The sequence below is a fragment of the Lithobates pipiens genome, unplaced genomic scaffold (assembly GCF_037356315.1).
Source record: "Lithobates pipiens isolate NorthernLeopardFrog02 unplaced genomic scaffold, aLitPip1_a1.2 Scaffold_18, whole genome shotgun sequence".
Taxonomy (NCBI): Eukaryota; Metazoa; Chordata; class Amphibia; order Anura; family Ranidae; genus Lithobates; species Lithobates pipiens.
Genome location: NW_027507758.1, coordinates 416,849,989 through 416,872,362, shown reverse-complemented (window position 1 = coordinate 416,872,362; position 22,374 = coordinate 416,849,989). Strand labels below are relative to the sequence as shown.

Genomic DNA, 22,374 nt, shown 5'->3' with positions numbered 1-22,374 from the left:
CAAATTCCCCTTTAGAGAAGTGTTTTTTTGTTTTTTTTTTGTCTATTGAGGGACACAGGAGTTTGAAACAGTGGGCAACAGAAAAAATGCTGTAAGCCAGCCCATGTGTAACTTCTCTCCTCTACCCAGCATGCCTGTATTTTTTTACTAGTGTTCTAGAGGGTTGGATATCTTTTTTTTTTTTTTTTTTTTTTTTTTTTTTTTTTCCCAGCTCTGCTGAAAGAAAATTCAACTGCATTTTTTCTAGACTTTATTTTCATGATTTCATTTTCTTTAATGACTTCTTTGATTATCCTTGATGCACTGCCCCTTAATTTAAGACTTTGACACCTCTGCTTAAGTCAGTCTTTTTATAGTGGCTATATGGATCAGTGTATCCTCAGCAGCAGCTCTTAAGACCTTGCCAAGACCCCTCTAGACTGGAATATTGTGGGGCTAGGTGAAATGTAACCTTTGAGCACTAGGCTCAGCATTGTGGCACTTTCCAGGCCGTTCTGTATTGTTAGCTGCAGAGCACTATATGTTCACTTCCTGTTGCAGTGGATCACCGGATGTGATGTCCCCTCACCTCATTCTCAGGGCCTCTAGTGGTGGACCACTCCAAAATAGTTGCCACATCGGAAGTCACGTCTCCGTAGGCCTTTCAGCCCGCCTTTGAGCGGGGCAGTGAGACAAAATAGAATATAAATAAAAATAAAACTTGTATGTTACTTCTTGGCCTCACAAGAATCCTTTATAGACATTTACAATGGACCTAATTTACCCCATGACTCCTGATAGAGGCCCATGGTGACATACATACGGGGGAACAGGTATGGAATGTGTGGCAAAGATATTGGCATCTGGCTTTCTGCATTTGAGCTTAGAAGTAGTATGTTTCTGCTAGACGACACTTGTTTTTGTGTGTGTTTGACTGTGTCTGTTTTGATTAATAATGTCTGGACTTGACCCCTAGGACTGCCCAACCCCCCACCCCTTAACTCATTGGTCCATTTCCACCAAAGAGGCGGAGTTTGGGATCCATGCCATGTATGATTGTATACATCATGTACTCAGTTGAGGACATTTGTAGGGTTTGGCTCTGAAGAAGAAGGTGCTACCTTCGAAACCTTTCATCTTGATTGGACCCCGTCAGAGTCCCCCTAAATTATGGAATGCACTGTGTCTAGGACTGTAAATCTATAGACTAGTTGCTCGATGAGTGATCTTTATTCATACATTTGGGAGTACGTTTTATGACAATTCCTTAATAAAGCGTATTTGTGGGATAATGTTCTTTTTTTGTTTTTTTTGTAGTGAACTTAGGACACCCCCAGTCCTAGAGGGCAGCAAAGCTTGGAGTGTATCTCTGTGATGTAAATTTATCTCCAACACTTGTACCAGCTCAACCACATTCATGAGCAGGAAGCATTGTCTCAAATTTTTTGCTCACAACAGATGTCAGGCTCAGGAGGCATACTGGATGTCCTCTTAGTGCATGGTACCTGTTTTTCAGAAGAAACTCTATTCCCTACCAGTATTCTGGAGCTTAGGGCATTTCAGTTGTCCCATCAAAGCTGGCCATCTTGACCTGACCAGCATCATGGCCACAGCCTACATCCACCTTCAAGTCGGCACATAATGTTGTGCAGCTGAAGAAGTGAATCTGATCCTTTATTATAAATTGTCAGGGGGACTTCCCCAATCATCAGCCTCTGCACTCCAGGGACTGGTCTCTTCACCTGAAGACGTTTCAAGCTCTCTGTTGTAGGTGGGGGATGCCGGACATGGACCTCCTGGGTTTTAGATCCAGCAATAAACTTGACATATTGTCACCAGAACCTAAAATTCTCAGGCCTTTACAGTGAAGACTCAGGTGACTGTGTGTGATCAGTTCAACCTAATTTCTGCCTTTCCCTCAGTAAAGCTGCTCCTTCCCCTGCAATGGTGGATCGAGATGGAGGCATTCCGGTGATCTTCATTGCATTTGACTTGCCCAGTGGGACATAGTATTGGACATAGGCTCCTGGCAGCTCTCCCTGAGACCAGTTTACCATCCTACTTCTCAGTGGATGACTTCAACGGCTTGACTGTTAAAGCCCAGGTCCTTAGAAATGGAGGCCTATCCACCTCAGTCATCCCCACCCTCTTAAAGACTAGGGAACCGACTTCTCGTAAACTTTAACACAAGGTCGCACTTGGCGACCCTACATCTGGTGCAAAGTCAGCAACTTCCATCCCAGTAAGTTATTTGTGGGATGAATTCTGTTGTTTCTCTAGTCTGATGTGGACTAGCTTTTGGCTAGTAGTACCCTCAGAGGTCAGGTTTCAGCCCTAGTCATTCTTTTCAAAGACCGCTTGCCTTTCATTCTTTGAAAGCAATCTTCGAGGATGTCACACACATTGCTACTGTGTGTCTCCAGTGGCTCTGTGGAATGTCAACTTTACAAAAAACACCCTCTAAACTTATCGGGGATATTCCTCTACTCTCACTCTTAGACCACTTCTACCTGGAGTGGGCTGCGCTGGTGTCCCCCTGCTCAGCAGGGAATCGGTCTGCTGATCCCTGCTGAGCAGGTGGGTGGCTGGTCCGTTCTGATTATGCAGAGCAGATACAGACAGAGCCCACTCTCCTCTATGGGCAGTTTCATGTAAACGGACCACCTTTCGGGTTCACATCCAACTGCCATCCAATCCGCCAGATATTTTAGTGGATAGGATCGGATGTCGGCGGGTGTTAACAGACACATGTCCGTTTGACACCTGCCGCTCGATAGCGGAGACTGGAAGGTCCGATCAGGTCCGCCTAAAAAAACGAACATGCCGACCCTACTGGTCTGCCAATGTGAAAGGGGCCTCAAGGTTGTCTTTTTCCATTGCTATTACCTCTGCGATGTGAGTGCCTGCCTTATCCCGTGAAGAGCCCTCCTTTTTTGCTAAGGCAGTTTCCTCCTTCCACCTTAACCGGGACATTGTTTCCCTCTCCCTGTCCTCCCAAACAACCCATGGAAATTTCTCTTCACTGTCTTGACAAGGTTTGTGCTGTTCAAGTCTATCTTTCTGCTACAGATTCTTTTAGACAGTTGGATTCACTCTAAGGGCCACAGCAGCGCTCCTTGCTCCACTATTTCCTAGTAGATTCACCGTTTCCTCGTTCAAGCTTACAGTTTAAAGGATAAGGTTCCATCCTTTCCTGTCAGTGCACATACCACTACATTTGTCTGTGCTTCCTGGGCTTTTCAGCATCAGGCATCTGTTTCCCAGATTTGTAAAGCGAACACTTAATTTTACCAAGTGGATGTTTCTCGCATCTTCTGATACCAGTTTTCGTAAAGGTGCTTCAAGCCACTTTCTAAGTTCCTTTGAGCCCTTGACCCATTTATCACTTGGGCCTATTGGCATTTGTTTGCTGTGTTGCCCACCCCTCAGTTATACTAATTTGGATGACCCATTAGTCAGATTTAAAAAGCCTGTTTCCTGTACGATTAGGAAAATATAATTTTTGTCTTACTTGTTGAAACATTTTTTTGGGGAACATTACAGGACACTGACCCCCTCCCCTTGTTTCATATGATTGATCCATATTATTGTTTGCTAAAAAATGGGCTTGCTGTGAGTGGGAGGGATCATATAGGGCTGTCTTTGCAGCTTTATTGGTAGTATCCAATCACCAGAAAGAAGTTGTATAACCCAATGGTCTAAGACTCGAAGAGCCAATATGCCCCATAATGTAGTCCAAGAAAAGGCCGATTATCAGCAGCCGATGAGTATCGGTATCGGACACAAACGTATGTGTGTATATATAGATAGATTATTGCTTCAAGGGGTTTTACCGTGGTGATGCTTGACAGCTGCAGGCATCACACTGGTACTGTTCTTTAGAGCAGACAGTCAGCTTTATTGTAATAACAATCTATACGGCTCAGCAGCCCCTCGGATGTTATAACAAGCAGCAGGGTGGGACATCCCCCACTGCCACTCCCCCGGGCTCTCCCGTCCCACGTCCACCAGCTGGCCGAAGGCCCGAAAAAAGCCGATGCTTCATTTGGGCCTCGGGTCTAGTAACCCAGAAGCGATGTCATGGTATCCCTTCCCAGATTACTGGCATCCTAAAGGTGGCAATTATAAAAAATATAAAGTATTCGAAAACGCCGATCTTGATGTTTTGAATACTTTCAAGTGCAGAGGAGCCCTCCATAAAGAGTACCTGTTGCTGCCTATTACTGTCACAAGGGATGTTTACATTCCTTGTGATATCAATAATGTTGATAAAGTGTACCTTTTTTTTTTTTTTTATGTACAGAATATCGGTGCAATATCAGCTATCGTCCTGAGAGGTGGCTAAAATATCGATATCGTATCGGCACCGAAAAAATATCAGTTGATCCCTGCTTTCAAAGCCTACTAAAGTGCTTACACAAGGCAGAGGACAGCTGTAACTTGGCTACTGGTGTTTTTGCAGAGTTTTTATTTTCTCTTTGACTTTCTTCATACCTTATCTCCATCTAATACATTAAAGTTTAATGTTGGCATTAATCTTTTCTGTATTTATATAGTGCTTGCATTATGTTTGTTCATTTTGGATTATTTGGCGACTCCAAAGGTGCAGATTCTTTTATATTCCATGCTATTCCTTCTTTTTAACTAATCTTTTTTTAAACACTCATATGATTTTCATACACTCTGTTAAATAAAATAACAAAAAAGTGTTATTTTAAGTGTGAGAGTATTCAATATAATTGTATGGACTGGTCACCAACATTTCAATGTGATAGAACTAAAGAAAACAAATTCTTTAAATGTGATTTTTTTTTTTTTTTTTTTTCCCCTTCCAAAATTAATGCACTATCAGTCAATACAATACAGTCATTGCTATTGAGCAAAGTGAAATAATGACCACGTAAGTTAAAATTATCATTCAGTTGGATTAGTACATGAGTAAAATTGTAATGAATTAAGTTGGCATTACATTCGGTCATATGCAGTTTTAAATTGGTGCAGTGCCTATTTCTGACCACTAGAGGGGTCTTTTTTATAAGGAGCTGCATGCTCATGCACGGAAGTGTCAAATATCCAAGCTACATACTGTGGTTAGGATTTCTTTTGTCTTATGCTTTTAATATGCTATCTATATGCACTCATTTACAATTAAAATGCTTACTTGTGAAAATGCATGACAGTGGGCCTTCTTTAAGAGTTCCTATAGCAACCAAGCCAGTTTTTTCTCCATTCTTTCCTCTGGACTGGAAGAACGAGACTGGTTCCTATGGGCAGTATGAACAGCTGTCATTTTCAGTTTTGTTGCTAAATGAGGCTCATTCTGATTTGAAAAAGTAACTGATAAGCTGGTACTTTACTGTTACCATTTTAAAAAGTAATTTTTTTTGTAAGCCTCTTGCCTAGTAATACAAGCTAGAAACTTTTATGGTTACTTAAAATAACAACACTTTGTATCTTCCCTTTTAGCTTTTAGAATTGAGACAAAGACTGGACCAAGCTGAAGCTGATCGGAGAGAGCTGCAGGATGAGCTGCGAAGAGAACGGGAAGCCAGGGAGAAACTTGAGCTCATGATAAAAGAGCTGAAGCTTCAGATATTGAAATCAGCTAAGACTGTTAATGGGGAGTAGATGCACAGCTTACCGACCAGTCATATTTGAAACAGGGTTTATATTTTGATGTGGACTAGGATATGAGCATTTTTTATTTATTTTATTTTTTTTGCTGTGTAGCATAATAGAGGGGTTTCTGCCACTTAGAAATAAGACATCACAAACCTACACAGTTCTTAACTACTCTAAGACCTGCCAATTTCATGAGTACTTTTCAACTCGTCTTCTTAGCTAACCTTGTCCACTTTTTCTCTTCGTGTTGCTCTTTGTAATGTGCAGTAAAGTTCTGGTATCACAAATCTATCCTGAATATTGTCAGAGTTGTTTAACGGCTTGCAAGACCCAACATAGTTCAAATGGTTGACTACTGGTTTGTGCTCTCCAGATGAGACTTAGGATCCATATACTCCAGCATTGCATCCTGTGTGCACTTTCTTTTTCCATATGTGTGGCAGCTACTGGACAGTCCCACTTTTTTTAGATCAGCCATGACATATTGCTGCTACTAGATTTCTCAGCTTTTTTTTTTTTTGCTGATCTCATTTTTTCATCCTGATATAAGAAGTCCTAAAATTTTTCATTGACTGTCCAAATGTGTGGGGTGCTTTTAATGTTCTCTTTTGAGACATGTTCTTCTCCAGCTCAGAAAGCCAAATGGGCTTGTATGCATTTGTAAAAGTACAATAGACATCTTCCAATATTTTATATTGACAGCTAGAAGCAGGCCATACTAACCCTGTAAACCTTCACATTCAAGTTGTTATAATTTAGTGCTCAACAACTTGTTTGCCACAGGATCCTTCTATCCTGCAGTAACTTAGGTTTTTATATTTTATGGTTTCTGTTGCAGTCCTGAACTTTTTAGACAAATGTATCCATTTATGCTCAGTGACTTATTTTAACAGAGGTTTCGCTTTAAAGCTGAACTCCAGGGACAGAGGTTAAATACACAATTAAAATGCATTTATATGCAAACTGTTTACCTGCCAAAGGATTTGTAATTTTATTGAGCCTGTCTTGTAATCCAGGCACCCGTGCCACACGGCCTAACCAGATGCTTGTCCACTACAGCAGCAACAGCTTGGCTTGGTTGCGAAAAAAAAAAAAAAAACCCTGCTAATTGGACAATGTAAAATCAAAAACAAATTGAAGACATCATCTATTTCTTTCTCCTACTGTCAGCACTTGTGGTCCGCAGCAGAGCCTGATTATCTCCTAGTGCTGCCCCTCTATTCCAATCTGTGTGCTGTAATGAAAAAAACAATGCAGTAATCTGGTGTTTTACTTAGCTGTTTGGAGTTTAGCTTTAAAAAATGTGCTCCTACAAAAAAAAAATCTTCCTGTATCAATATGCAGGGGGCTCCTAGAGCAGCACTCATGTGTGCCAGCATCATCATCGCCTACTCCTATATATTGACTCTATATCTGTGTTTCAATGGAGAGTTAAATGGGGTTCAAATGTTTTTTCAGAAAATGGTGCCACTCTTGAATTATGAAGCGTGGTAGGTGGGGACCCAATTCATATGGAGGACATGGAAGCAAGGATGCACTCTTTAAATTGGGAACTTCTTAAATATTTAGCCTAGGGTTACATGGATGATCTTTTATTAGCTCAGTCACACTTCTAAAATCTGGTTAGATTGATCTATGTATATATCACAATCAGTTTTAATGAGGGCTGCTATATACAAGATTTTTAGTATCACGACTGAGTAATCGGTCTCTCACGATTGCACAACGTTGCTCATCAATACTCATTTAGGAGATTCTTTGCCACTTAAGTGTATACAGTAAGATCAATCTAATGACACCTCTCACCCAACATCTTGTATAGTAGCACAAAAGAATAATTTTTTTTTATTTTTTCACTAGAAGATTTTCTTCGGGTTCTTAGAATAGAAATTGGCAATGTAGCCCTAGGATTGCTCTGATTTACAAAGAAAATCACTGCCTTTTGCCTAATGTGCTGAACACATACATGGAGTTCTATATCACTGAAATGCTGTGTATGGGAAGACTGTCTGTCTGCAGAACCAGTTCATTGTTGCTGCTGCACTGAAGTTGGCAATAAATAAGAGGGTGAAATTTATGTCATGGCTATTTTTGGGGCTGCTCTGCCTAATTTACCAAGTAACCCTATAAAAATAACAGGAACGCAAAATATATTCAAGTGCATTGATGATAGTGTGCCACCCAGGTCTTCTGCTTTGAATTACGTTATAGGAAAAAAAAAAAATGCATCTATAATTTTATGACCAATCTTTGCAGTTTTTTTACAATATATAGTACAGCTATAGACATCATTTTTAATTTTTTTGTGAAATTGTTTACTTAACATTTGAAGTAATCTATATTGATTATGCTTTAGGTGCAGGCCTTTACAGGTTATGTTTAAAGAGACCTTTTCATCTTGACCATGCAAAGCAAAGTGACAATGTCTCTGCAAATGACAATTCCAGCTCAATCAGATAATTATCACATGTTATGGGAAATGCTGGACATGCCAAATTCACAAAATTGGGTCCTTCCTTACCTTATTTTGTGCCTCACTGATTTGCCGACAGTCATCCAGATACACAGGTGTAGTGGCACAGACACACTTTTTTGTAACTGTGTTTGGTACTAGAGAGTTTAAGAGATGTTAAATTGGACATTACCTACTCTCCCAGAGCCGAGAAACCAAAAACGGGCATGTATTTAGAGATTCAAACCGCCTTCTTTAACTGATTGTTAAAGGATGAGTTGCGCTACTACTACATGTTATCATCTGGCCATCATTGCAACCAGATTGCAATTACCAGTCTCTTAGCACGAGGAAACTAGTGACATCTTAAGGAGCACCTGTTTTCTACATGCACCTTGAGGTAATTTTGTTGGAATTATATTTACAAGATGGTAGCTTGAAAGGTCATCACAAACTAATTATTTATAAATATTTATCATACCTCATAAAAGAAGTTTATAAAAGAAGTATATTAAAGTACACTAAAGTATAGTAACTATAGGCAAAACTCTTTTTTTTTTTTTTTTCTGTGTCCCATTTCGGAGATTTCCCTTCACTTTGTGTCCAATAGTCAAACAGGAACTGAGAGAAAATACGTAAAAATTAAGGGAATCCCCTGGAGACCCCCCAGAACAAGTGTCCCAATTGGAAGGATTCCCCTCTATTACTTTTCTAGAGACAACCCAAAATGGGGGATTTTCTTTAATTTCACGTTCAGTAATAATGGTAAACAGCACAAACTGAGACTGTAAATCTTCTCAACAAGGGAACAAACAGCAATAAAACTGACAGGGGCTTTTACCCTTTTCCACTCTATAATAAACAAAAACAAAAAAAGTTTTGCCTTTTAGTTATACTTTACATAAATTGATTTAATATTTTAAATAATATTTCCAGTTACAAAATGGCTCTTCAGTTATCTGTAAAGCTGTTAATAGCCTTCGGGTGTTTGATCATGCAGGCATGAACTCAATGAATTATCCTCTTTAGAGTGGGTTGGAGGGAGTGAAAGCTGAGCCCAGGTTATCAGCAATGGAACTGTAGAGAATGAGGTGGGTTTTCTAACCTGCTAGACCAACTCCTAGCAGTGAGCAGCTGGTCATAGACAGGAAAAAGTTATCCAGTTTGGCAAAAGACAACCAGATCAGAGGATTGTTGTCATGTGTCTGTGGGTACCATAAATGATCGGTGCTCTGATGAGGTTTGGAGTGTAATCAACTAGTAGTTAGATTTATATAAAATATACCCAAGTTTCCTGACTCCAGTGTAGACCTATGCTAAATTTCCTGCAGTGTAGACCTATGCTAAATTTATCGTCCAAACCAAACCTCAACTCTTTAGTATTTGGTTGTTGGCCGTTATCCTACTCATTGCAATAATGTCTTTGGAAAGCTTTCCGAACAGGTCTGTGTACAACTAGGTTTAAACTCCAGGGTGATATCAGATGGGCATTAAGCTGGCTACACACAGTCAGGTTTACTTACTTAGCAAAGCCTGCTGTGTAATAAGAAATGTTTTGCATAAATTGACCAGGCCAAACAGCCTCCTTCTGCTAGTACGGAGAGGGGGTGTATCCTTGCTGCCACTAACTTTGAAATTCTGTTCTAATCTCCTGGCTATTTCAAAGCAGAGCAATATAATGAACTGGCGAAAGTAGCTGCTTGCCTGCTGTTTGCAAAGTGGTAAATACAAACTAATGTGAAATATTACACATTTATTCATTAAAAAAATGTATTTTCTTTTTAACATATTTTACTTTTAGCATTGAATACAATTACAAAAATTATATATTTATTCCCTTTAAGATAATTGTTTAGACCAGCATAAAGAACCTATTGCCCTTTATATTATACTTTAAAAAAAATGGTAGCCAATACCAACCTATTATTTTTGTTTTCATTACCCAAAACCAGAATTATATGAACTAAACCTGATTTGACTGGTGAAATCTTGCTAAGCAGTGTTTGCTGCTAAGAAAAATTCTAATTAATATTTGCCATTGTTGCTCTTTACATAAGTTTAATTATACCCAGTTCAGTTTTACTTAGTTTTATTTAATTACTGCTTTGATTAAATATTATGAGTCTATTTACAATATTACACAGTGCATTGTTTCCCTTTTCAAATATGAATAATATTTTTTGTACTATTTATTACAATAAGTTCTGTATATACACAATGATTTATTGTAGCATAATGATGTGAATTATTGTCATTATTTTATTTTTTACAAATGATCCTTATGTAGGTGCCATGGTTTTAATTTTCTTGTTGATTAACATTTTATTTGTTTTGTAAAATTGTATATATTATAAAGATTTATCTGGATTGAGATGACCTTGCTCTAAAAGTGTCAGACCATACGATGACTGCTTATGTGTTTATTCGCCTCAGGCACATTTATATGCCAGCTGTAAAGACAATATCTGCTATATCGTTATGTGGTGTATTTGTTATAGCATGCTTCTTTTTGTATATTTGTGTAAAGTGATAATGGTTTTATTCAGTATTTTTGAGACTGATGCAAAGTTCTGTCAGTGGTTTTGTTTTATAAAATGGTTTGGTTTGACAAGCCCCAATTAGAAAGGGGCTTGAAATGTTATGATCATTTTGTCTTCTTTGTAGGCGACTAGGTAGGAAGAAGGATACACAACCATTTTCATTTTTATAATCATGCTTGAAATAAATGAAATCCCAACCTTCTCATCCCTTTGTCCACATATTACAGTGGGGCTCTTGGAGGCCTTGCTGTTTTTGTTGTCTGTAGGAACCAAATTATTCCTCTGTTTACTCTAGTGAAGTAACAGAGTGAAAATGAGAACCTGGTTGATATGGGCAACAAGAATATTTCTTTAGACACATGATCATAAGGCTTTAGTGCCTTTCACATCCCTTACAACATTGAAGAAATTACCCCACTGGGACTTTTTTATGTACTCTGTGTAGTTAGGACCCTTAACAGCGTTGTGGGGATTTACTGTGGCTACACCCAAGAACTTCATATTTGACCACTGATTTTATAAAATCAAATGACACACTATATACTTTCAGCTAAATGGACCATTTGCGTGTTTTTTTTTTTTTTTTTTTTATATAACTATTGAGATTTAATATTGCTGGGTATTAAAGACCACCTCATATACTTTTCTGGCAGTATGCTTATATGCATATTTTAGTTTCAAGAGTTTATATGAAATGTATGAATAAGCTTGCTTGTTTGCAAAATGTGATTTTGCCCATTAAAAGTTGGGTATTCTAATCGTTTTCTGGCCAGACATTTAGATTAGAAGGGAAATGTAAACAGCCCTAATGGACGCGAGTTCACTTAGGCAATAAAAAAAAAGAAAGAAAAAATATATATAAAAAAAAGAAGAAAAAAAAAGACGTCACCATTGGCGGCAATGGCAATAAAGCACTGCAATATGTGTTAATCAGAGGCTTTGCAGTGAGCAGACTGACTTATTTACTCAGGGAAGCAGGAAATAAGCACTTTCAGATGTTCCAACATGCTAAATACTGGCCTTTTGAAGGCTTCAGATAATAATATAGGACAGATCTGTTGTCTGCTATGTTGTAAAGTCAGTTATTTTTCTATAATTCAGTGAGGCGTTTTGTGTCCTCAAAATATACTTCTATATAAAAAATTTTATTAATGTGAAAATTATTTGGATCTAGATTAGCCATATTAATATTCTATTAAAAGGAAAACCATATTGGATGTTATAATAAAACTATGAATCTTGGGCTGCGATGGCATCAAAACTGCCCTGTGACTGATGCCCAATAAAATCACTTGACAATTAGTTGTTAGCACCAATGGAACGTCAGAGCTTCCCATGGCCAATCAGCCCTTGTCCCAACTGCTTTTGAAATTCTTCTCGAAGGATTCCTTTTTGTAAGGTGCCTCTCCGGAGACCTGAAGAATAGATAGTTGTGCAAGCTTTTCAAACTGATTTAGTATAATGGGGCTGTATGAATAGGCCCTTGCTGCTAATACTTGGTTGTTTGTAGTTTTCAGTAGTTTTTACATTAATACCAAAACAGAATTTTTATTCAGCGTTTTATGTAATCTTGTGGGATGAGTGCAAGTAGCATCCTTTTTTCACTTGAGATATAAGCTGCATACTTTTTTATAGGGTCTGTGCTCCCAGCAGCACCCTCTTGTAGCGTAGACAGGACCCGCTAACCTACAGCTAGCTCCTGCTTTAGTGACTTTTCACCAATTTGGACAAAAGTAGGTTAAGATACTATTGGTGCCTAGCCACTGATCAACCTCATGCTCACTAGTAGCAGAGCTGTTGTCTCTCTTACCATCTCCTGTTTTGTGCTGCACATAAAGGTGTACATCTGAGCTTTTCCTCTCGCCATAGGCCACACTAGGGCCAGTAAAATTACAAATCTTTGGAGCCACAGATTGAATAAGCCAGCCTTTCAGCTTTGGGAGCTTCACAATGCTCTCGTTACATACGTAACGTTACGTGGCTGTTTTTGTTGGCCAAATAGTATAATATGCATATGTATTGTAGTGCACATGTAATGATAACTAGTTCTACTTCTACAAATGACACTGCCTGAGCTGATATCTCCAATTAAGTGAAATGGCTGCTGCGCCCAGGCTATAATTTTCCTAGCCAATATTTTAGAAATACAACTATGCACGCTAAGAAAATGGGGGCAAATAAAATTTTACTTATTTTTGTATGACTATGCTTTTCCCTTTAGCATAAAATCTGTAGCGTAAACTCAAAGAAAAGCTCCTGCTTTAGGCAGATACAATATATATAGGAGACAATGGATATATTTGAGGTCTGTACACAAAGCAATGTTTGTCTTTTGATATGTCATCACTATTTTATCTGTAGTGGTTGTAGACTTCTTGAAATAATTCAATTAATCTATAACTGGTAGGCCTCCTACACCAAAATTGGTGTCTTGTGCATTTTACTATAGAGTTGGAGCTTTTAGTACTAGTTCTTCTACTTGTGGTCAACTCCCCACTGCACAAGCTTGCTTTATGTAAGCCTTTCTCAACCTTTTTACCATGTACAAACCCCTAAAAAATGTAATTTTGAGGTCTCTGGGAACCCCTGCTAAAAATGTACTTACTGCTCGTGGTAAATCAGCATTAGTATAAGGTAGCAAGTTTTCAATAAAAAATTATAACCTTGAGTATTTGACACCCAGGACAGATCACTTTTTAAACACTCACATACTACATACATTAATTGTATAACCAATTATCTTAAAATTAATAATGGAAAAGAAATGCAGATAGCAAAAACTCCTCAAAGACTGGTGGCCCATGTAGAAGTAACCCCTTAGTTTGGTGGTTAATGGAAAGTTGCCCCTTTTTGCTCTAGGAATCCCCAGCAACCTCAGGAGGAACCCTAGGATTCCAGGGAATGCTGGTTGAGAATGGCCGATATTTTTATTTATTTTTGTGCTAAATGTAAGTGTAACATCACATTTGCGGCGAGCTTAGAAGACGTGTGTATGAGGCCTGAGTTTGGTACAGTATGTGTACATTTTTGTTTTGATAAACTACAACAGCAGGTCAGGCCACATATTCTTTCTTAATTGACATGATTTTGTGTTCAAATATTTTATTAAAGCTTTCAGAATTAAAAAAGTTAGCAATGCACTGGTTACAAAGGCATAGACAGAACAGATAATTACAAGACTTCAGCAGATAATGTTGTCTAAACTTAAAAAAAAAAAAAAAAAAAAACAAAATCTGACATAAATTGACATGATTTATTAACCTTTTTGATATATTTTGTACTTTTTTTGGTTACTCTTAGGGGTCTTACAGCTGTTGTTTTGTAAGTGTGAGCTGCAGGGCTGTCATTTTTTATCCTTACATATTAAGTCACTCATTTTGAACCAGCATGCATCCCATGAAGCATTGACACAGCTGATATGTACAGATTGTTCTAGGTGAGATGCAAAGGATTTGCAATGATTATCTCTGTATAGCTTGAAAAACAATTCAGCTAGGTAGCTCTCTTATTTCTATTTTATTTGTTGCTTTTAAGCTGTATTGGTGTGTTTTTGATTTTTTTTTTTTTTTCATTTCTGAACTCGTAATAATTATGGCCTGTGAAAATACTATCATTAGCATATATGATTGAATTCTATGGAGCAAATGTGGAGAGTGGAGCTATTCCTTATAGCATGCAGCAAGGTATCATTTGGAACAAGGAATTTAGTTGCTAGAAGTATGCTTGCTCCAGTATTCACAATGTTCCGATTTTTGTAGTAAAGATACTAAGGTTTCACAATATGCAATTCTATGCATTTTATTCTTCATACTTATTTTATGTAGTTTTGTGAAAAGACAAAGATTCCTAAAGTGGAGAATGTATTAACCCCCCTGTTGGCTAGTAAATACAAGACAGCCAGATTATAACTATATACTATACTATACTATACTATATACCTCTCTATCTCTTATATATTTTTTCTTTTCTTTTTAATTTTTCTGAAGATTGGTATATGAAGAACTTTATCTTACACTTCCTTCACCGTTATACCATAGACTGCCACTGTGGGGCATCCTACAAATAGCAGACGATTGGTAGTACGTGCTCTTGCACAGTGGTCTTTTTTATTCAAATACGAACGAAAATAGGAAATGCAGGACTATACCGGAGACAAATACTCTGCTATTAAAGATATATATGTGCTGCTAGGAGATGAAACATCTTTTTAATTTACATTTACTCCCTTTTTATGCTGTGCTTCCATTTTTTAAAAGCAGTGTGATCACAAATGAGTTTTGTGCATTTGCTTGCCTATGTTTAGGCATTACGTTTGTTGCTAGAAAGTTTTTCCCCTAATCAGTGACACCCAGTCGTATGCTTGTCTTGTACCTCAGTTAGTGTGACTCGATACAGTGCTCATTCAGTCTTGCTACATGACAGTGGCCTTGTAGGCTTGTTGGTGAAGCCCACAGGGGTAGGACTGCGAAACAGAACACAGTTGTAGCAATTTAATTATATTCAAGTAGTTTGTACTGCATAGCTAAGCTTAAATGGTTGCTATTTCTAAACTTTAGGCTGATTCAGTATAAAAACAACACAAAAAAAACTTGAACATGCTATATTGTCAGCTCTTATATACAGATCTTGTATACAGTACAAGTGCATTACTCAGTTCAAGCTACTAAAATTTTGTTTGCATTGTTGAGTGCTTGGATAACATTGTTTCATTATGTGTGCTAGGATTAATGATGAAAGTTCAGGAAGCCATCTCTGATAAAAAAAAATAAAAAATTATTTCTGATTGGTTGCTATGGCCAGCTGCACTTTAGTGTGCAGTCATTGCTTTTTGCCCTGCCTTAATGAGTAACCCTCTTTGAACCTTTCCACCCAAACATGGTGCTGTTTCTTTCTTTACTTGTTCATCAGCAAATGACATACAACAAATGAATAGAATTGCTTTTGGCTGTGTACATAACATGGTGCTATTTCGAACTGGCAACTATTGTATGAAAGCCAGTGGTAAAAATCTAGCAGCGTTACCAGCCAGGACCACAAGTGGGTTTTCACAAACTCTATCATAATAGCATCTAGCACAATGCAATGTGCCGCATAGCAGCCAGGCAGAAAAAATTGGATATGCGCACAGCATAATGGAAGCTGGTTGTCCTGGATTACTGCATCTTGCACATTATCATTTTCTTTGAGTTGCCTTATTGAATCAGGGTGTTCCTTTTCTGCTGACTCTCTTCTGCTACTTCTCAGCTAGCTATCGAATAGGTATATATAGATACACTGACTTCAACAGATTTAAAACGTATGCCAGCTTCAGAGGTCTGCAAATATGATCTAGGACAGCTAGGCTGTTCACATGAACTGAAGACAACACATACATACATGTTCACAACGCTGCTCTATTAGAGAAAAATGATGAGACGTGACATGGAGTAGCACACCTAAATTTAAAGCCATAATTCAAATTAGAGGAGGTAGTGTGTTTGTGTTTTTTTTTTTTTTTTGTGTATTTTATTATAGAATATATTGAATGTGTAATTAGTTTATTTATTTTATCCTAATGTGGTTTGATGTTTTACCGTTTATTTTATTTGATGTATATATATTTTTTTGGGAGGGGATTTTGAAGATATTATTTGATTTATATTATGGTAGTTACAGGATTTTGTGTATAAATATGGATGTGCAATATGACCACATAGTTCACACACCCCCTTTTTCCTTGCTATTGTTAGAGTTAAGATATATGGATAAATTAGCTGCTTTCTTGCTTTTTATATTGTCCACGCACAGTAGCTGGTTGGCATTTGTGATGTGCTCAACCTGATCTTTGTTCAGCAGCTGGCTGTATAGAGATCATACTGTGATTACCATAAAGATGGTGTGTTGGTTTATAAGATAAATCAATTAAAATGTCAGCAGTGTCTGTGTATCCCATGCAGCCGGATTCCAGTTCTCACCTTCCTATTTACTTTGATTGTAGGAAAGTTAGTGCTATATTGCTTGCCAGTGAGAGCACAGATCATATACAGCATGTGCTCTATATAGCTACTCTTGCTGAACAAAACTTATCATATTTTGTGTTCCATGAACAATGACAGACCTTCTTTTTTTTTTTTTTTTTTTTTTTTGTATGCAGTCTAAAAATCCCATTAAACTTGCAGATTAACGCACATTTGCACAAGTACTTGGCACTCCTGCATTAAATAATGCACACATAGAATTACTCAGTAGCTCATCATAAATTATTTCAATGTGTATGCCTTTTAGCAAAAGAGACCTATTCCAGAGTGAAGATAAAGAAAGATGTTATTTTTCAGTAAGCCTATATTAAGTTCTCATGCATACTCCTCAAAGTTATTTATGTTGCATGATAACATAATGTAAAATGTGAACTACTGAATAAAGAGCATGTATAAAAAATAAATAAAAAATTGCAGACTTTGTGATGACTGCAAAATGTCTAAAGCGAAGAATGCTGCTCGCTGGCGGCAGAATTCTGCGGTTTAGAATATTTGCCAATGATGTAAATAGATATCATGCTTTAAGTAACTGTGATTGTGAATTACATGACTCAGAACTGTCCTCTACCTCACAAGAAACTAACAGGTGTTTTATATGGTTTGAAATGACAAAATGCATTTATCTGGTCAATCAGTTTACAAAATGTGGGAAAAAAATAATATATATATATATATATATATAACATTACATACTGTGCTTTCTGCTTATACCTCAAAATGTATTTTTGTGTTGTTTTTCCATTGTCATTCCTGTACATAATGAAGACCAATGTTGGATTAAAATCTTAATAAAACATGATGTGGTGACTCCGTTGTTGTATTTATTGTAAGCTTTAATAAAGTCCAGTCCGCAGAATTGAAAATGCGGGGGGGGGGGGGGGGGCTTCACATTCCCTCACTCCCTGTCCCCCTGTTATGGAAGAGAAGGTGAGAGGTCATTTTAATCGTATACATGTAGTTTATCCCACAGAATCGGACCATTCCCCACTTCAAGATCACATTGACTTGGTATAAAGCCAAGTTTTTAGCAGCCGCAACTGCTGCAGCTTTCACTTCTTCCTCAACGATATTGCATCTGGCTAATGCCGAGTAATAAAGGGCAAGCTTCCTATAAATTATAATGGCAATTTTATAGTCTGTGGAAAGTTGTTTCCATTTTGTGTGCACTGAGGTGTTAGATGGTATTCATTTAGCACACTGGACCCTTTGGTTCAGGCAGGTCCAGCAGTTGTAACCTCAGACCTAGAGAAGGATTAAGGCAGGATGGGGCCCTGGGCAAGGTAGCTGCTTTGGTCTCCCCCATCCTTTCAAATTCAAAAATACATTAATAAAGCTTGTTTCATACGATCTGCAGCTTGTATAAGAGCAGTGTAAACAGCAAGCGTTGACAAAGCATTAGCAGAGCTTTTAGCAAGCTATGTTGAAGATTTTAAAGTATCATTCAACTCCAGTTAGTAAATCTTGAACACAGATCCTAATAGGAGTGTTGATTGCGACTTCAAACAAGCTGCTAGCAGGCTTCCAAAAGGCTTCAAGAAGTGCTGAAGCCTGCTCAGTTTGTTTTCAAGTGGGAATCACCACTCCTATTAGGATCTGTGTTTTTCATTTACAATTTGGAGCTAAACGTTACAGTAAAAGCTTCAACAAAGCTTGCTGAAAACTCTGCAAATGCTTTGCCAAAGCTTGCTGTTCCCACTGAAGCCTGTGTGAAACAGGCCTTAGGGCTGAACTAGGCACAGTGAAGCCACCATATGTGCATTGTCTGTAGTAGCATGACCCACCCCATCACATACTAAAAAACTACAAATGCATCCTCCCTTGTGCCAGGGTGCAGAGCTTTGACCAGTGGTGCTATTCCACTGGTTTTTCAAATACATATATAGCAATAATATTTTTAACCGATGGTCATAAACAGCATTACTATATTAACAGCACTAATAATTAACTAATTTAAAAAACTGTGTGATAAAATTTCATAGACACTGCTAAAACTTATACAGTTAAAAAAAAGAGACATGTAGTTCATAAAGTCCCCAAGAACATGATTCATAAAGTGCGGGAAGTGCTCCAGAAACCCACAGACTTTATAGGAAATCCTTTCGGCGAATCCACACACCACCAAACAGGCAAAAGAAACCTCGTGCTGTTTGGTGGTGTGTGGATTCGCCGAAAAGATTTCCTATAGTGTCTGTGGGTTTCTGGAGCACTTCTCGCGCTTTATGAATTACGTTCTTGGGGACTTTATGAACTACATGTCTCTTTTTTTTTTAACTGTATAAGTTTTAGCAATGTGTATGAAATTTTATCACACAGGTTTTTTCATTAATTAGTTAATTATTAGCGCTGTTAATATAGTAATGCTGTTTATGACTATTGGTTAAAAATATTATTGCTATATATATATATATATATATATATATGCATTTGAAGATTTGATATGTGATTAATAACGGCTGCTTTTTTTAGAGATATTGGTGTTCTTTTTTTTTTTTTTTTTTTTTCATTGAGCGCGAGGATCAGTAATATATATATATTTTTTATTATATTATTGATATTTGTATTATATTCCACTGGTTTACTGCAGGAGCATGAAGGTTGTAAATGGATCCCCTGGACATCCACCAGGTTTTAGTTCAGGGGTGTACAACCTTTTGACCTTCCTGGGCCACATTGGAAGAAGGGAATTGTCTTGGGCCACATTTGCTTGGGCACGGCAGTGCATTCATTTGAATGGGCTATTGTGCCTGTGTTTCATGCAGGAAAAAGGTTGCTGCACCATTTTTAAACCGCAGTGGCTGAGAAATAGCATTATGCTTTTGCACGGCCTTCTTCCAGACATGCCTGGGCCACATGCTGAACTCTTCTGGGCAGAATGCTGGACACCCCTGCTCTAGACTTTACCTGAACACATATTTTCGCTTGGCTATTAGCTCTCTTCCCTCCTTGCAAAGTCGCTAGCTGGATATATATTCTTGAAAATAAAATCTAAAAAAAATGTCATTACTTGGAAGAGACTGATTTTGATTTGCAGCCTTCTGGCAAATCTTCAACAATACACACAGGAGACTATTTGGTACAAAATCTCACAAAAATGTTGATGCTCGTGTTGCCAAAACCAGTGCGGCACAATAAACCCAAGGAAAGAGGCTTAGGGCACAGGATACTGAAAATGGAAATTCAAGACCTCTTGTAATAGTTCATACAGAGATAAGGACCTCTATGATGAAACCAGACATATGTACTCTGGAAAACACCACCAGGTAGCACAAGTATCTTTAGAATGTGCAGAATTGACTTCCTGCAGTGTCCACTGGCAGCAGGTAAAACACAGCTCTCCATATACAGTTAATTGACCAGATTTTCTCCAGCTTGCTGCCTCTAGTTTCTCCTCAGTGAGGCACTAGGGATGTCTTCAAAGTGATTCCCGTCCATAGGTACAAACAAGCATATCATCCTGAGATCACACTACAACCACTCTGTGAGGAATGTCTAGTGCATTTTGCAATGCAAGCGCTAGACTGAAGTAGACTTATAATATTTGGGCCTGTTTTACATGTGCTTCAGCTTGTATAAAAGCAGCGTAAACAGCACACGTTTGCAAAGCCTTTGGCAAGATTCAAGCAGCCTTTAAAGCACCCTTTAGCTCTTATTTGCAAATGTTATACACATCTTAATAGTAGTGCTGGTTATCACTTTAAAGAAGATCCTAGCAGTCTTCACCAGGCTTTCAACAAGCATCAATTAGTACTGAAGCTGGCTAACAGCTTTCTTAAAGTGGCAATCGGCACTTCCTAATCTGTGTTCAATATATAAAAAAAAAACAGGAGGTGAAAGGTGCATTAAAAGCTTCCACAAAGCTTGCTGAAAGCTCTGCGAAAGTTTTGTAAACGCTTACACTTAACACTGCTTTTATACAACCTGAAGCCCATGTGAAACAGGTCTTCCTGTTTGCTAGTAGATAACTGTATAATAGAGAGTGGTCAGTCCAGCAGCTGTGATCCAAACTAGGGTTGTCGCCTATCCAGGATTCACTCACTCTGGGTTTTGAATCCTGTATCTGGGTTTCAGTGGCGGCTGGTGCTCCAAATTTTTGGGGGGCGCAAACAATTTTGAAAAAAAAATCAATTGCAGCCACTGTGCCATCAAATGCTGCCAGTGTGCCCATCAAATGACCTCGCCGTCTGCCCGGCACTTACCCTGTCTTGGTGGGGCAGTGGGTGACGGCGATGAGTGGGGTCCTCCATGCGTCTCCTGCCATCCTCATCTCCCGTCCTCTCCTCCTGATAGACGTCCAATAGTGGCGCCTGTCATTTCAGCCAATCAGGTGACAGGTAACAGACCAGAACACCTGAGTCGGAGACACCATCCTCTGTCTTACTGACTCCAACCTCTGCCCTACTGACACAGCCACTTCTCTACTAATGCCCTCCATGTTTTAGTACAGAATACAAATATTAAAAAAATGTTTGCTTGTGTTTATTCATACGTGTGTGTGTGTATATATATATATATATATATATATATATATATACATACATACATACACACACACGCGCATGCGTGTTTGGAGTGCACACCTATGTAACCGACTACCACAGCTACTAAATGCATAGGCACACCCTAATTGCCAGGTTTGGGGGATACCTAAAGCTCTGATGTAAGTGGGGGCTTTGGTGAGCAGAAACCCCCTTACATCAGGGTTCCTTTTTACACCAAAGCCTACAGCATTCCCCTTAAAAAAAAATTACCCTGGGCCGTGTGTGTTTGGGTTTGGCTTTAAGAAAAGGTGGCAACCCTTGTCCAGACTCAACAATCACTGCAAAATACATGTCTGGGAACAGCCAAGTATAATGTTTCACATATCAATGTATTTTGTGGCAAGTGGGGGTTCACAGCACATGGGACCTTGATTTTCAAATTGAACATGCTGATCCCCTTTTTTTAATACATTGAGTCAGTGATGTAGAACAAGTATACAGATAAGGCCTCCTGACATTTCTCTGATTCAAAAACTATTAAAGCTAATGCGGTGGTTGAGGGTTGACCCCACTGTATGTTTTTTTTCGGGGGGGCTTGTCAAGTTTTGCTTTACATGCTTACATGTATTTTAAATTAGTTTTAGCAAGAAAAGCCTCTTTTGCGCCCATCCATGACTTAGTTTCCCTTCACTACTGTTCCATAACTTTCCCTTATTCAGGGCCAAGTTTCATCAGTCCCCTGACCCTTATGCCACGTACACACGACCAGACTTTTCGAGGGACTAGGTCCGACAGTCTTTCCGACGGACTTTCGGTGGAGTTCCGACGGACTCTCCAAATGAACGGAATTGGCCACACACAATCACACCAAAGTCCGATGGATTCGAATGTGATGACGTACAACCAGACTAGAATAAAGAAGTTCATAGCCAGTAGCCAATAGCTGCCCTAGCGTTGGTTTTTGTCCGTCGGAATAGCACACACGAACGGATTTCTCGGTCCGGTGGAAAAATTTAAAACATGTTCTATTTCTAAAGTCCGCTGGATTTTTGGCAAGCAAAGGTCCGATGGAGCTCACACACGATCGAATTGTCCGACGGACTTGTTCAGTCGGTCCTTTGCTGTCAAAAAGTCCGGTCGTGTGTACGCGGCATTACTGTTCACTGGAGCAGCCAGCTTATTGAACAACTGATTGGCAGTTGGCGGGTCTTAAACATAAAGTCAGGGAAAGTCTGTAACAAAGTAAACATCAGGAATGAGCACAGAAGTGGCCCTTTTCTGGATAA

At 38.5% G+C, this 22,374-nt stretch overlaps 1 protein-coding gene across 2 annotated transcripts in view; it reads left to right on the top strand.

The window, feature by feature from the left end:
* Nucleotides 1-17,417, top strand: part of SKIL (SKI like proto-oncogene) — a 70,660-nt gene extending 53,243 nt beyond the window's left edge. For both annotated transcript variants that reach the window (XM_077488001.1, XM_077488000.1), the window contains exon 7: nucleotides 5,446-17,417. In XM_077488001.1, coding sequence (XP_077344127.1) covers nucleotides 5,446-5,607 — 162 coding nt within the window. In that variant the 3' untranslated portion in view covers nucleotides 5,608-17,417. The remainder of the gene's footprint in view (nucleotides 1-5,445) is intronic.
* The last annotated feature ends 4,957 nt before the right edge of the window (nucleotides 17,418-22,374 follow it).